Source organism: Callospermophilus lateralis, chromosome 7 (assembly GCF_048772815.1).
Source record: "Callospermophilus lateralis isolate mCalLat2 chromosome 7, mCalLat2.hap1, whole genome shotgun sequence".
NCBI classification, from domain to species: Eukaryota; Metazoa; Chordata; class Mammalia; order Rodentia; family Sciuridae; genus Callospermophilus; species Callospermophilus lateralis.
This window is the reverse complement of record NC_135311.1, coordinates 113,786,187-113,799,629: the sequence shown is the minus strand read 5'-3', so window position 1 is coordinate 113,799,629 and position 13,443 is coordinate 113,786,187. Positions and strand designations below refer to the sequence as shown.

Below are 13,443 nucleotides of genomic sequence, written 5' to 3'. Positions count from 1 at the left end.
TTTTGTTACAGTAGATTTGTCTATTCTGGAATTTTATACAGATGGAATTACATAATATGTGAACAATATATGAATGGTTTCTTTCACTTAGCAAGGTTCATTCATTTTATAGGATATAACAGTACTGCATTCCTTTTCACTGCTGAATAATATTCCATTGTATGGATATACTATGCTACTAATTTATCAGCTGATGAACATTTGGATTGTTCCCCTTTTTGGTTATTATAATAATGTGGCGAACACTTATGATACATTTTGAGTAGACCTGTATTTTCCATTCTCTTAGGTATATACTTATGAGTGGGATTGCTGGGTAATGTGGTAACTCTACATTTAACATTTTGAGTAAACTATTAACTGTTTTCAAAGGTGGCTATAGGATTTTATAATTTCTGCACCAATGAACAAGCATTCCAATATCTTTAGATCTTTACCAACCTTGTTATTGTCTGTTTTAAAATTTTTTGTCATCTAGTGGATGTGAAGTGGATCACTACAGATACCACTTATATATTTCTCTAGAGATAATGATATTGAATTTCTGTCATGTGCTTATTGGTCATTTTATATGGAGAAATATACATTCAAACTCCTTGCCCATTTAAAAATTGTGTTGTATTTTTATTGATGAGGTTTTTAAAAAGATTTTTAAAATATTTGTGATACAAGTCACTTATGAGATATACGATTTGTAAATATTTTCTCCCATTTTGTATTACTTTTTCATTTTCCCAATGGTGTCCTTGGAATCCATGTATCTATTTTCTCTTTTGTTATTTGTGTTTTGGGTGCCATATCTAAGGAACTATAACCTAAGCCAAGGTCATGAAGATTTACTCTGATGTGTTCTAAGAGTTTTTTAGTTTTAGATTTTACATTTAGGTTTATGATCCATTTGGAGTTCATTTTTTTAAAATATGGTACAGAAGGGGAAAGGGGATTTCCAGCTGTTCTTGTGCTGGTTTTTGAAAAATTGAAAGAACTATGTTGGCACCCTTATTGAAAATCAATTGACAATAAATTGATGGGTCCATTTCTTGACTCTAAATTCTAGTCCAAAAATTTATATGTCTCTCTTTATGTCAGAACCACAATGTCTTGAGAACTGCAGCCTTGTAGTAAGTTTTGAAATCAGGAAATATGAGTTCTCCTCTTGTTTCCCCTCTTCAAGACTGTTTGGCTCTTCTGGGTCTCCTGTATTTCTACTTGAATTTTAGGGTCAATTTGTCAATTTGTGCCCACCCCGCTGCAAAAAAAGCACCTGTGATTATGACAGAATCTATAAATCAATCTGGGGAGAATTGTTGTCAGCTATGTGATTTACAAGTATATTCTCCTAGGCTGTGACCTGTATTTTTAATTCTCTTACAAGTGTCTTTTTGGAGATCAGAAGTCTTTAATTCTGAAAAAGTCCACTCCATGAATTTTTAATTTTTTTATGGATTATACCTTTAGAAAGGTATAAAGCTAAAGCTCTCTCTATGTAAGTTTTGCATATTTGTTAGTTCTCCTCCTTCCCTCTTTGGATACTATTATAAATGGTAGTTTTTCTTCTGTTATATATTCTATTGGATTATTTTAAACAATAGAGTAGAATGCTGGCTTTATCTTTGAGATATAATTTTTTAAAGCTAAGAATGTATTATTATCCAATTCCCAGTTTTTTTAGTACATTCTTTAGCTCAGTAGTGTGATGATGCTTTTCTGCCAAACTATTTTCCAAAGTAGGTAAACCATTTTACATTTTCATTAGCACATGAAAATTCCATTTGCTTCACAACCTTTCCACTATTTGCCATTTAAATAAACCCATAGGGATAGTATATTAATCACTTTTATTTTCATTTCCCTAATAAAATAATGGAATTGAGCATTTCTATTCATGTGCTTATTTGCCCTCTATATATTTTCTTTTGTGTTTGTCCTAATCTTTTAACCCATTTATTTCTTCTTCTGAACTATGGGCTTTGGTAAGATAATACTGAATAGAAGTGGCAAAAGTAGACAGCCTTGTCTTGATCTTAAGGTAAAAACATTTAATCCTTATCATTAAGTCTGATGTCATTTGTAGATTGTTCATAAATGCCCTTTAACTTAGGAAATTCCCTTTTGTTTCTAGTTTGTTGAGAATTTTTATTAGTAACTAACATTGGATTTTTGTCTAAAGCTTTTAATGCATCTATTGAAATGACTATACATTTTCTGCTTCCTTATTGTGTTCATATGACAAATTAATGACATTGATTTTTGAAATTTAAACCAACCTTGTATTCCTAGGATCCCACTTGGTCATGATGAGTTATTATATTTATATACTGTTATATTCTTTTTCCTAAAATTTTGTTTAGGATTTTTGCTTGTATTCATGGGATATTGCTGTATAGTTTTCTTTCCATGCTATTTTATGGTTTGGGCAGCAGAAATGTTCATCTCATAGAGTTGAAGGTATCCCCTTGCCGTAAGTCTTCTGAGACAGTCTGTGTAGACTTTGTAATATTTTTCCTTAAATATTTGAAACAAGTCACCAGAGAAGTCACTGAGGCCTGGAATCTTCTTTGTGAGAAAGCCTTTAACCACAAATTCAATTTCTATAGCAGAAATTCAGGTTTTCTATGATCTTGACTGAGATTTGGTAATTTGTGTCATTCATGGAAATTATCCATTTCACTTTAGTTATTAATTTAAAGGCATAATTTGTTTTGAATACCTTTAACTTCACAGCAATATAACTTCTCTAATTTCAGATAATAGTTATTTGCATCATCTTTCCTTTACTCTTGGTAACTCTGGCTAGAGGTTTATCAGTGTTATTAATCTTTGCAAAGCACCAGCTTTGGTTTTGATGATTTTATTATTAAAAAAAGTTCTGTCTTTTGTTGATTTATACTCTAATATTTAATGCTTCCTGTCCTTTGCTTACTTCCGAGTTAACTTGCTCTTTTTTCCCCCAAATTTTCTGAAGTGGAAGAGGGGGTCATTAATTAAAACCTTTCTTTTTTCAAATAAAAGAACTCAGTGCTATAAAATTTCCCAAGTACTGCTTTAGTAGCATTCCACAAATTCTGAAATGTTCTGTTTTCATTTTCATTCATTTAAAAATACTTTCTAATGTACCTTTTGGCTTCTCAGCACTCATAAGGTATTCAGAAATGTGTTATTTAGGGTCCAAATGTTTGGAGATTTTCCACATAATTTTCTGCTTTGGCTTTAAAAAAATTAATCCAACTATAATCATAGAACATACTTTGTACTGCTTAAATCCTTTAACATTTCTCAAGCTTTATTTTATGGCTCATAATATGGCCTAATTTGATAAAGGATCTGCATGCGCTTGACAATTAAGTGTGCTATATTAATGTTGGAGAGTATGTGAGTCAAGTGGGTCAAATTAATCAATAGTAATGTTCAAAATTACTAAATGCTCACTTTTTTTGTCAACTTGTTCTTTTATTATAGAAAGAGTATTAAAAGTCTAAGTATAGATATGTTTTGGATTTATCCATCTCTCCTTATATTCCATCAATTTTTGCTTCATGTAAGTAGTGTAAGACCCCTTTATTACTATGAAATTACCTTCTTTGTCTTGGTAATATTTTCTCTGAAATATACTTTGAGATTAATATACTCATTTCAGCTGTATTATAGTCATACATATGGCTAATATTAGCATGATATATCATCTTTCATCCTTTTACTTTTAAATTATTGTCTTTATATTTGAAGTATAATTTTTCTTGAAGGCAGTATACAAATAAATTGTCAATGTGCCAATCTTAGCCTTTTAATGGAATGTTCAGACCTTTTATATTTCATTTGATTCTTGATAAGTCTGGGCTCAAATATACTATATTGCTATTTGTTTTAAATTATTTTAATATTTTTTCTAGGGTTTATAGTAAATATCCTTATATAGGTTATCTTTAAGTACTATTATACTGCTTTTATATATTAGAACCTTATGGTATATCTACACTTAGATTTCTCTTTTCCTGCCCTTATACTATTGCTACATACATTTTACACATATATGTAATCCCCAAAATAAATAGTTATAATTGTTTACACACCAAATACATTTTATAGACATTTAAATATTAAGAAAAAATATTTACTTTTTTTTTTTTTTTGGTACCAGGGATTGAATCCAGGGGCACTCATCTGCTAAGCCACATCCCCAGCCCTGTTTTGTATTTTATTTAGAGACAGGATCTGAGTTGCTTAATGCTTTATTTTTGCTGAGGCTAGTTTTGAACTCGTGATCCTCATGTCCCAGCCTCCTGTTAGATTACAGGCATGTACTAACCACACCTGACTATTTATTCTTGTTATTATAATTTCCAGTGACCTTCATTCCTTTGCATAGATCTGTTATTCCATCTGGTATGACTTTCCTTTTGGATTTTTCCTTTAACATATCTGGTAATGTCAGTCTGCTAGTGATTAATTATTTTTAGCTTTTGTTTATCTGAAAATATCTTCTTTTTTTTTTTTGCTGGGCATAGTATTCTAGGTTGATGGTGCTTCCTCCAGTATTTTGAGAATGCTACTCAACTTTGTTCTTGCTTGCATTATTTCTAACAAGAAATTCAATGTTATCCTTATATTAGTTATATGGAAAATATCTTTTTTCTCTGGATGCTTTTAGGTCTTCCATATCAATGACTTTGTATAATGTAATTATGACATGCTTTCGTGTAGTTTTTTTCTTGTTTCTTATTTTTGGGATTCATTGAGCTTCTTGAATTTGTACAGTTACAATTTTCCTCATTTTTTGAAAAATACTTTCTTCTTTGGAAACTCCAATTACATGTCTATTTGGCCTCTTGAAGTTACCCCACCATTCACTGGTCTTTCTTTTTATTTCTCCATTTTATTTTTGCATTTCAGTTTGGATTATTTCAAATTTACTAATCTTTCTTCTGCCATTAATATTACCCAGTATATTTTTTCCTTCACATAGAGTAGTATAATTTAAGTCTTTTTATTTTCCTGCTTAAATTATGTATGTCAATAAATTAGAATAATTAGTGTGTTTGTTTTCTATTCTATGATCGGTGTAGGTCCTGAGTTAGTTCCAATCAATTGATTATTCTCTTTAATATTGATTGCATTTTCCTGCCTCTTTGCATGCCTTGTAATCTATGAATGGATGCCAGGTATTGTAATGGATATTTTTGCATTTCTTTAAATTTGCTTGTGCTTTGTTCCCAGATGCTGCTACATGAGAATAACTTAATCCTTTTGAGTGTTAATTTTATAATTTATTAGGCAAGTCTGCAACAGTGCTCAGGCTATGGCTCATTATCAACACAATTGCTACTAAGCAAGATTTCCTGGGCATTCTAACTCAATACCCAATGAATTAAGAAATTTTTTTCCAGTAGAGTAGATGGAATCAGAAATGATTCCAGGGCTGGGGCTGTAGCTCATTGGTAAAGCGTCTGCCTCACACTTGTAAGGCACTGGACAACACCACATATAAATAAATAAAGATATTGTGTCCAACTACAACTAAAAAAAATATTTAAAAAAGAGAAATGATTCCAAGTCCTATTAGGCTCTATTCCTTCTAATTCTGTCAGATAGGTTTTCCTTTGACTTTAAGTAGTTTCCTCATATGTATGTACTGGACAGTAGAACTTTCCTGAGTAGTTGAAAAGGACTCTCTGTAGATTTTTGTAGTTTTCTTCCTGTGAAGTTCTCTCTTCTTGGGTACTTTGATCTGCAAATTCTAGACAATTTGCTGTTCCTTCACTCCCAGTTCCATCTCCTCAAATTAGGAAATCTGCTATATCAACCTGGGCTCCTCTTCTTGAGCCATGATCTGGAAACTCTCTTAACACAGTAAGCTGGGATATCACACAGGGCTCAATTCATGTGTTGTCCATCTCTCAAAGATAACTGTTTATTGCCCTTTCTTCAGTGACTTGAAAACTATTGTTTACAATATGACTTTAAGAAAATGTTTCAGGTAAAAATAAGAATTCAGCCCCTATTATTTTAAATAAGCAGGTCCAAAATTTATATTTTCACTTAGAAAATAAAACTCAAAACTTAAAAGTGAAATGTTGACAGAGGAAAATAATCATTGAGTGCTAAAGAAAGGCAGATGTAAATAACCTCCTGATGTTAAGATCTGTTTAGTATAAGTACACCTTTTCATCTATCAACTTTATCCATACTGACATACTCAACATCACATGTGCACTTTCTCCAGCATTTAATTCTATGGCAGAAGCTCTGGATGACCTCTTATCAGTTCCCGAATGTTTCCCAGTGGGACTCAGTGTCAACATTCTTAAAGGAAGATAAGATTATGACAAAGTTATTGAGTACAGAGAAAGGAATACTGGTCCTCTTTCAAGAACTGTCTAAGGGCTGTAAGTCTCCTTCTTATCTGTCTGAATTGAAAGCTACAGTAAAAAATAACAAATTTTTTCAGTAACACAGAATGTCCTCAAGGAGGTGAAGAAGAAGGAAAGGGTGTTACTTGGGATGAAGTTGGGGAAAATGTCTACTGCTAAAACTCATAGTGACCAAATTTTACTTCTTGAGTTGTGGTCCTCCCATACTAGTTTACTCTGGGGACCTCAGGTGAACAGTCAAAGGGCTTCTGCCTGGAGTTTTGTTTATTTAGGAACCAGAAAAGAAAAACAAAAGCAAACTACCTGCCTCCCACCTACTAATGATGTTGAGAATTAATTACCTGCTTGAAGCAATGGACAGGCGCTGGGACTGAACATGTTTCTTTTAGGTATTTGTCCCAGGTAAAATGACCTGTAAAGGAAATAGAAATCTCTATCACAGTCAACTTCCTAAAAAATGCTTTTGGGATATAATCTATGCTAAACATTAAGCCACTTGCAGACTTCTTTTGAGCATAAAGATTTTTTTTCCTGTTTGGGCTATAAGGAGTATTAGGGAGAAGGATTTATTGACATGAATGGATCATTTATTAGATTAATGTTTTAATAAAATCATGGTTTCAAGATGTCCCAAAGAGTTCTCCATGTTAGTCTCTAAAGTAATCCAAAATTCCAAAGCAAGATATACAACTATCTTAAAGAAGTGACCAGGAAGCTCATGGAAAACAGAACAGAAGAAACAGAAAGGGAGTGGGGAGATTCCTTCTGAACAATCTGATTCCTGGAATGGCCCTTTATTACAGCCAATGACAGATTTTAACACCCAATGTGGTTGGATTCTACCTTCTTAGCTTAGAAAGAATATGAAAGAAAGGCATCTGGAGACATGAGGTGAAAGGATTTGAGAGGAGGGGAAGCCAGAGGAGTGAGATGATACTCGAGTCCTCACTCTTTAAACTGGCTTTCTCTCACCTATCCCTACCCCACTCCCATCCCAGTCACAGCTGTATTGCTTTGAGGTACAAAATGACAAAGGTCTGGTAATCTAGAGAAAGTAGGACCTGGGAAGCATTTATGATGACAGTAAATAAGAATATGTCTTTCAAAGTTTAAAGAACACTGTCCTTGAGAAATAATCTTTAAGGTGACATCATGCTGGGGTCAGAAAAACATGGTAAGGGACAGGCTATTAAATACAGATTTCACTGGACCAAAAAAGATTACCAAGTTATTTATTTAAAGGTTAAACCAATTACCAATCTCCTCCTAATACCCACCTAGAGGTGACCCCATGATGGAGCAGGGAAGGTCCCAGAGACTCTCACAAGCTAAAACACTGTAGCAAACCAGCATTTCTTGAAGTTTCCTCTGTAGTGGAGCAGCACAGGGCCCCTTTGGGCCATGCAAAAAGCACTAGATGCTGGGAATAAAAACGAGTCACTGAATGATGAAAACTAAAGCACTCCAAAGAAGATGCCAAGACTTTACACTCTATTGATTTTATAGCTTCTGTTTAAAATTGGTTCCTTTCCCACCATCATCCTTAACTAAGCCAAATAGATTTGGCCAGAAATCAGTCAGTTCTGAAACATTTCATGAATTAGTCAATGATTAATCATCATGACCAGACATAGTTCATGGGTAAATAAGTTGATATTTCCTGAAGTCAAGATTTAAAGAGGTTATCAGAATTTAATAAAGAATTTGCTCTTAGCTGAGAGGATCCTAAATCAAGAACTGAATACATGTCATAACTGTTCACTATTAGAAAAAGAAATCATACAAATAATTATTCTATCCTTATAAATTAAAAATTAAATTGAATAGTATGTCTTGAATTTCACTGAGTTGAAACTCTTAAACTCTTTTATTTAGAGCAGCATGTCCAAAATAACTTTCTGTGCTGATAGAAATGTTGTATCTGTGCTGTCTAGTAAATTACCAATAGATCCATGTAACTTCTGAACAGTTGAAATGTAGTTAGTATGGATAAGAAACTGAGTTTTAAATTTTATTTGATTTTAAATAATTTTAATTTAAATATCTATATGTGGCTAAGAGCTAATGAACTGGGCAACACATGCCTAGAGGTTTGATGAGTTCTGGTTAATTGCTTATATTGGCTTGAATTCTGACTAGAAGAACCCAAGAGACTTTCCTTTTAAGAATTACCACATCATTAGTGTACCACAATAATTAGAATATTAATTATAGTTCTCTATTACCGAAGCACATGGAATTAATTCCTGTGCTATCGGTATACAAGCCAGAAACCTCAGACATTATACCACTTAGGAAACACCCTATTAGAAACTAAATGAAAAAGAATTTCTTTATTAAAAGCGGTCTATCCACTATGATGATTGATGGCTTAAACCATACCTAGATTGATATTTTTCTTATACTTGACTGCTCAAGCTTAGTCCCTTAATCAGATGTTATGGTTTAGATATTAAGTGTCTCCCCAAATCTCATGTGTTGAAACAATGCAAAGAAAGTACAGAGGTGAAAAGATTGGCTTATGAGAGCCTTAACCTAATCAATGCATTAATCCACTTGAATGGATTAACTGGGTGAAAATTGTAGGGGGAGGCATTAGGTCACTGGGGGGCTTGTATTTAAGGTTTATATTTTGTCTGTGGTAAAGGAAGCTCTCTTTCTGCTTCTTGGTGTTCATGTCCTGAACTGCCTTCCTCCACCATACTCGTCTGCCATGATATTTTGCCTCATCTTGGGCCCAGAATAATGGAGTTGGCCATCTGTGAACTGAGAGCTCTGAAACCATGGGCCCCAAACAAAAATTTTCCTCCTTTAATTATTCTTGTCAGGTTTTTGGTCACAGATGCAAGAAAGCTAAGTAAAACATCAGGTAAACTGCAAATTAAGATAGTTCTTATTGACTCAATAAGAATACTTGAAAACACTTACTACCAATGCCTACCACAAATATTTGCAAGCACTATATTATAGACAGCAAGATATAAACCAGGAGTTGGTGAAAACAAAATAATAAAAATTTTATGCTTTGCAGGTCATATAATCTATGTCACAACTACTATGCTATTGTGTGCAATAGTAGCCATAAGCAATATGTAAATGAATGAGCATGGATATGTTCTATTAAAACTTTACTGACAAAAAAAGGCAGTAGGCTGGATTTGGCCCCAAACAATAGTTTGCTAATCCATGGTCTAAACAATTGATACCAAAACCATAATCATAGATTTTTTTCACTCACTTGAACAAAATTCAGGACCCTGTCTTCAGAAGTTCTCAATGAATAGGGTTCAAGTGTGGCATGAGAACATGTATTTTGAAAGGCTCATTAGGTTATCTAATTAAAACCTGTGTATAGAAACTATTGGTGTAGCTGAAAGAATGTGATATTTGAAGTCAGAAGATGTTGGTTTAAGTCTTGTTTCTATAGCTAACAATCTTGGGGGAAATTACTTAATCCTCCCACACCTCACTTTACTTATCTGAAAAACAAAGATAATACCTATCTCGTATGATTGTACATACATTTTTCACTTAATAATATTTAAATTCCTTCCAAGTATAAAGAACTGTGTTAAATCTTATGGGAACAAGATGGCTAAAGTTCCTAAATTTATAGAGATTTCAGCCGAGAGATAAGCAGATATAGTAAAAAAGTAATAACAAATATTCTGTTACAATTAAGACAAATTTAAGTTAATGAGGTAATACAGATTGCCTTGAGAATGTAGTACAGGGAAATTTGTTCCATACTTGAGGTCTGAGATCATTGTGAAAATAAATATTAACTAATTTTGTATAATGCTTTGTGAACACACATAATTTGAGTGTTTTCAATTATTCTAACATTATAATTCAAAGCATTCAACATGATCACTTGATCATTTTCAATAATTTATTCAATAGATGTTTGTTGAACATCCGCCATGAGTGAGGCAGTATAGCTTGGGGTCCCTACCCTCATGGAATTTACATTCTATTATATAATGAGACACCATTAACACATAAATAAATAAAATAATAAGTATTTGAAAGGAATAAAATGAGGCAATGGGATGAACTAGGAGATATCTTAGTGAAGTTATGGACATATGCTCTACAGAGGAACTCTCTAAACTGAGACATTACAGATAAGAAAAAGCCAGTCGTCTTATTTATATCACTGAATAATGCTTATGAAATTGTTTTCTAAATTCTAACACATACCACACTACAATAACATTTATCATTAGGAAAATAGGGCCTGAACCATGAAGGGACAATTTCTTACAAATGACATAAGAAGCCTGTAAAATGTAAAGCACAGGAGTTCACCTAGTTGGATGCTTGAATCCTCTTTTATAATATTTCTTCATTCAACAAATATTTATCAAACACCTATTGTATGCTAACCCTAGCTCTAAGCACTGAGAATATATGGCCAAGAGCAATAGAGCAAGTCTCTGTCCATGTGGAGCTTACACTCTAATGGGGAAGAAAGATAATAAACAAGATGTTTGTTAGTTGTCATTCTGGTCACATTCTTTTACAAGATCTCTACTTTGTTCCACGTAAGTGTAGAATTCAAATGCCTGAGAGCAATAAGGAAAATCAACATTTTTAGATAAAAAATCCTACTCCAAAATTACTGTTTAAATGATATTCCACTGTTCATATATACCATAATTTATATAACTTAACAACAAATTTTGTTAAATACTATTATTTCATTAAGTGTATACTCTTTGATTACTTTTCAGATTATCTTCTTGGGACAAATTCCAGAGTAGGATTAATGAACAAAGAATACGAATATTTTAAATTTTGATATAATACATGTTGCCAAATAGTCTCTGGAATGATTATACAAATTTCTATTCTCATCAGAACTGCATGAGAGTGTGTTTCCCACACCTTTCCTAAACTGTTTTTTTTTTTTTTAAGGAAAAGTTAATATTTTCTTTACTTAAATTAATTTAACTGGTTCTTCTTCATTATATATGATAGTAGAATCCATTTTCATAATATTATACAAGCATAGGCTATATCTTTTTCTAATTAGGACCCCATTCTTGTGTGTGGGCATAATCTTTATAATTTTGATAAATATTATCAATGAAAAAAGTACTATTTATCTTTTATTTATAGTTTTTTGATTAATAAAGTTAAAGCTCTTGTTTTTACAGTTATCATCTAGTTTACATTTTATTTTGTTATTTTTCTCCCGAGTTAATTTTTTATTTTCTCACAGATTCTAAGGGGTCTTTGTCAATGAAGACTATTAATCCTCTGTCTGTCCTTATACTGAGGATGTATGTCTCAGTTTGGTAGGGTTTGCCTTTAAGTTTCTCAGTCTGTTCTTTTATGGATTCTTGGTTTTCAAACCATAGTTTCCTCACTTCAATGTTATAAAAAATATTAGCCCATGTTTCTATGATTTCTATGGTTTCATTTTTTTTAGTATTTGATCTATTTGGAATTTATTTTATGAAATGAATGAGAAAAGGTTCTAGCTTTCCCTTTTTACACATATTCAATAAATGTGCTCCAATATCATCTACTGAATAAATCATCTTCTTCTTACTTATTTGAAATGCCACCTTGATCTTATATTAATTTCTTATGTATTCTTAGATCTATTTCTGGACTCTATTCCATTCCTCTAATTAGCCTGTCTATTCCATCATGAGAAGCACTCAGCTTCACATCATTTCATAACCAATTTAAATATCTGCTACAGCAAGTCTTTTTCATAAGTCATACCTTCAATGCTATGTCTTCTTGGCACTTTTCAGATGATTTATAAATTGTGGCATACCTAACATTAATAAAAACCAGCTATTTAAAAATGTCTAAAGCTATAAGATACACAGTCATTCATTCTCAAAACATTGCTCAGAACCCTTTAAAATTAATAGCTTGATATTTTTAATGGATCACTTCAAAATAAAACACCAATCCAAAAAAAAAAAATTTCTGAAAACAAATAATAGAAACTGAATTATATCATTAGTTACCTTTTAAACATACGAGACAACATCCTAACTAAAAGTCAAGAACTCATCAAATACCCTGATTGAAAAAGAAAGGTTTCAAGTAGAAACTCAGCTCCTAGTATCAAGCAACACTTTTCATTATTATATATTTCTGCCAGCTAGTTTTAGTTTTAAAAGAACATGCACACAAGAATCAGAGTGATTTAATATGTACAGTCTTTTCATCAAATTCTCAAAGGTTGGAGAATATTGGGTAAAAAATATGTTCAACTATGATATTGTCCACTAACATTTCCATGTGGTTTCTTCTTTGAAAAAGGATGAAAAAGAAAGTCAGTTTATTTTTATTTAATAAAGAAGAAATTAATAGAGAGAAGAAATTAAAAACTTTTATAAGGTTCAGGCAGGTATCCTGAAATGAAAAAGATTTGGATTTGGGAGACATCATAGATACAGAATCACAATATGACTTAAAGAGTTTCCTTAAACAACTTTTGGCTTTATTTGCCTCTTATGTCTGCCATGTCACCTCTACCCATTGAATGACACTTAGTAAAAATGTTACTTTCTTTGCAAAACCTCTGACTTTTCTTATATTCCAAGAACAAATCCTACAATTTCCATATTTTCTATAATATCTTGTTTATGCCTCTACTGTCATCACATCCTATCATTATAATTATTTATGTGAGCTCTTTATGGATAGGAAATATATTTATTCATTTTTAAAATCTTCACTGTTTTATACAGTGTTTGAAACTTAATGATAAAGATTTAGTGAAAGTTTTTGAATGAATGAAAAGAAAAGCAGCACAGAAGTAATAGTCCTAATCTTGACTGGACTAGTAAAATCACATGTGGGATATTAAATTTCATCTGGGAGTTACTTTGAGACAGATACAGCAAAGCAGAGTTGAAATGGTGACCTGTGGCAAAGAGTCATCCGAGGATCAACTGAAGGAATAGTTCATGACTACTTCACATTGGAAAAAAAGCAAAGTCTCAGAGCCATTTTCTCATCCATGTAGTTATCAAATATCAACAGTATTGTGCTGGAGACATAATCATGATCAAAATATTGTCCTTGTCCCTTGAAGAGCTTT

At 32.2% G+C, this 13,443-nt stretch overlaps 1 protein-coding gene across 11 annotated transcripts in view; it reads right to left on the bottom strand.

Annotated features, from left to right (window-relative positions):
- Scmh1 (Scm polycomb group protein homolog 1) overlaps nucleotides 1-13,443 on the bottom strand; it is a 195,840-nt gene that overhangs the window by 109,965 nt on the left and 72,432 nt on the right. For 7 of the 11 annotated variants that reach the window (XM_076860640.2, XM_076860635.1, XM_076860631.2 and 4 more), the window contains one exon: nucleotides 6,710-6,780. The exons of 2 other annotated variants lie outside the window; for them this stretch is intronic. Coding sequence is in view for 8 of the 9 variants with exons in the window: in XM_076860635.1 (XP_076716750.1) it covers nucleotides 6,710-6,780 (71 nt within the window). In the remaining variant the exon portion in view is untranslated. Of the gene's footprint in view, nucleotides 1-6,709; nucleotides 6,781-7,645; nucleotides 7,789-13,443 lie in introns of all 11 variants that reach the window. 2 more of the 11 variants (XM_076860634.2, XM_076860633.2) reach the window with 1 other exon arrangement.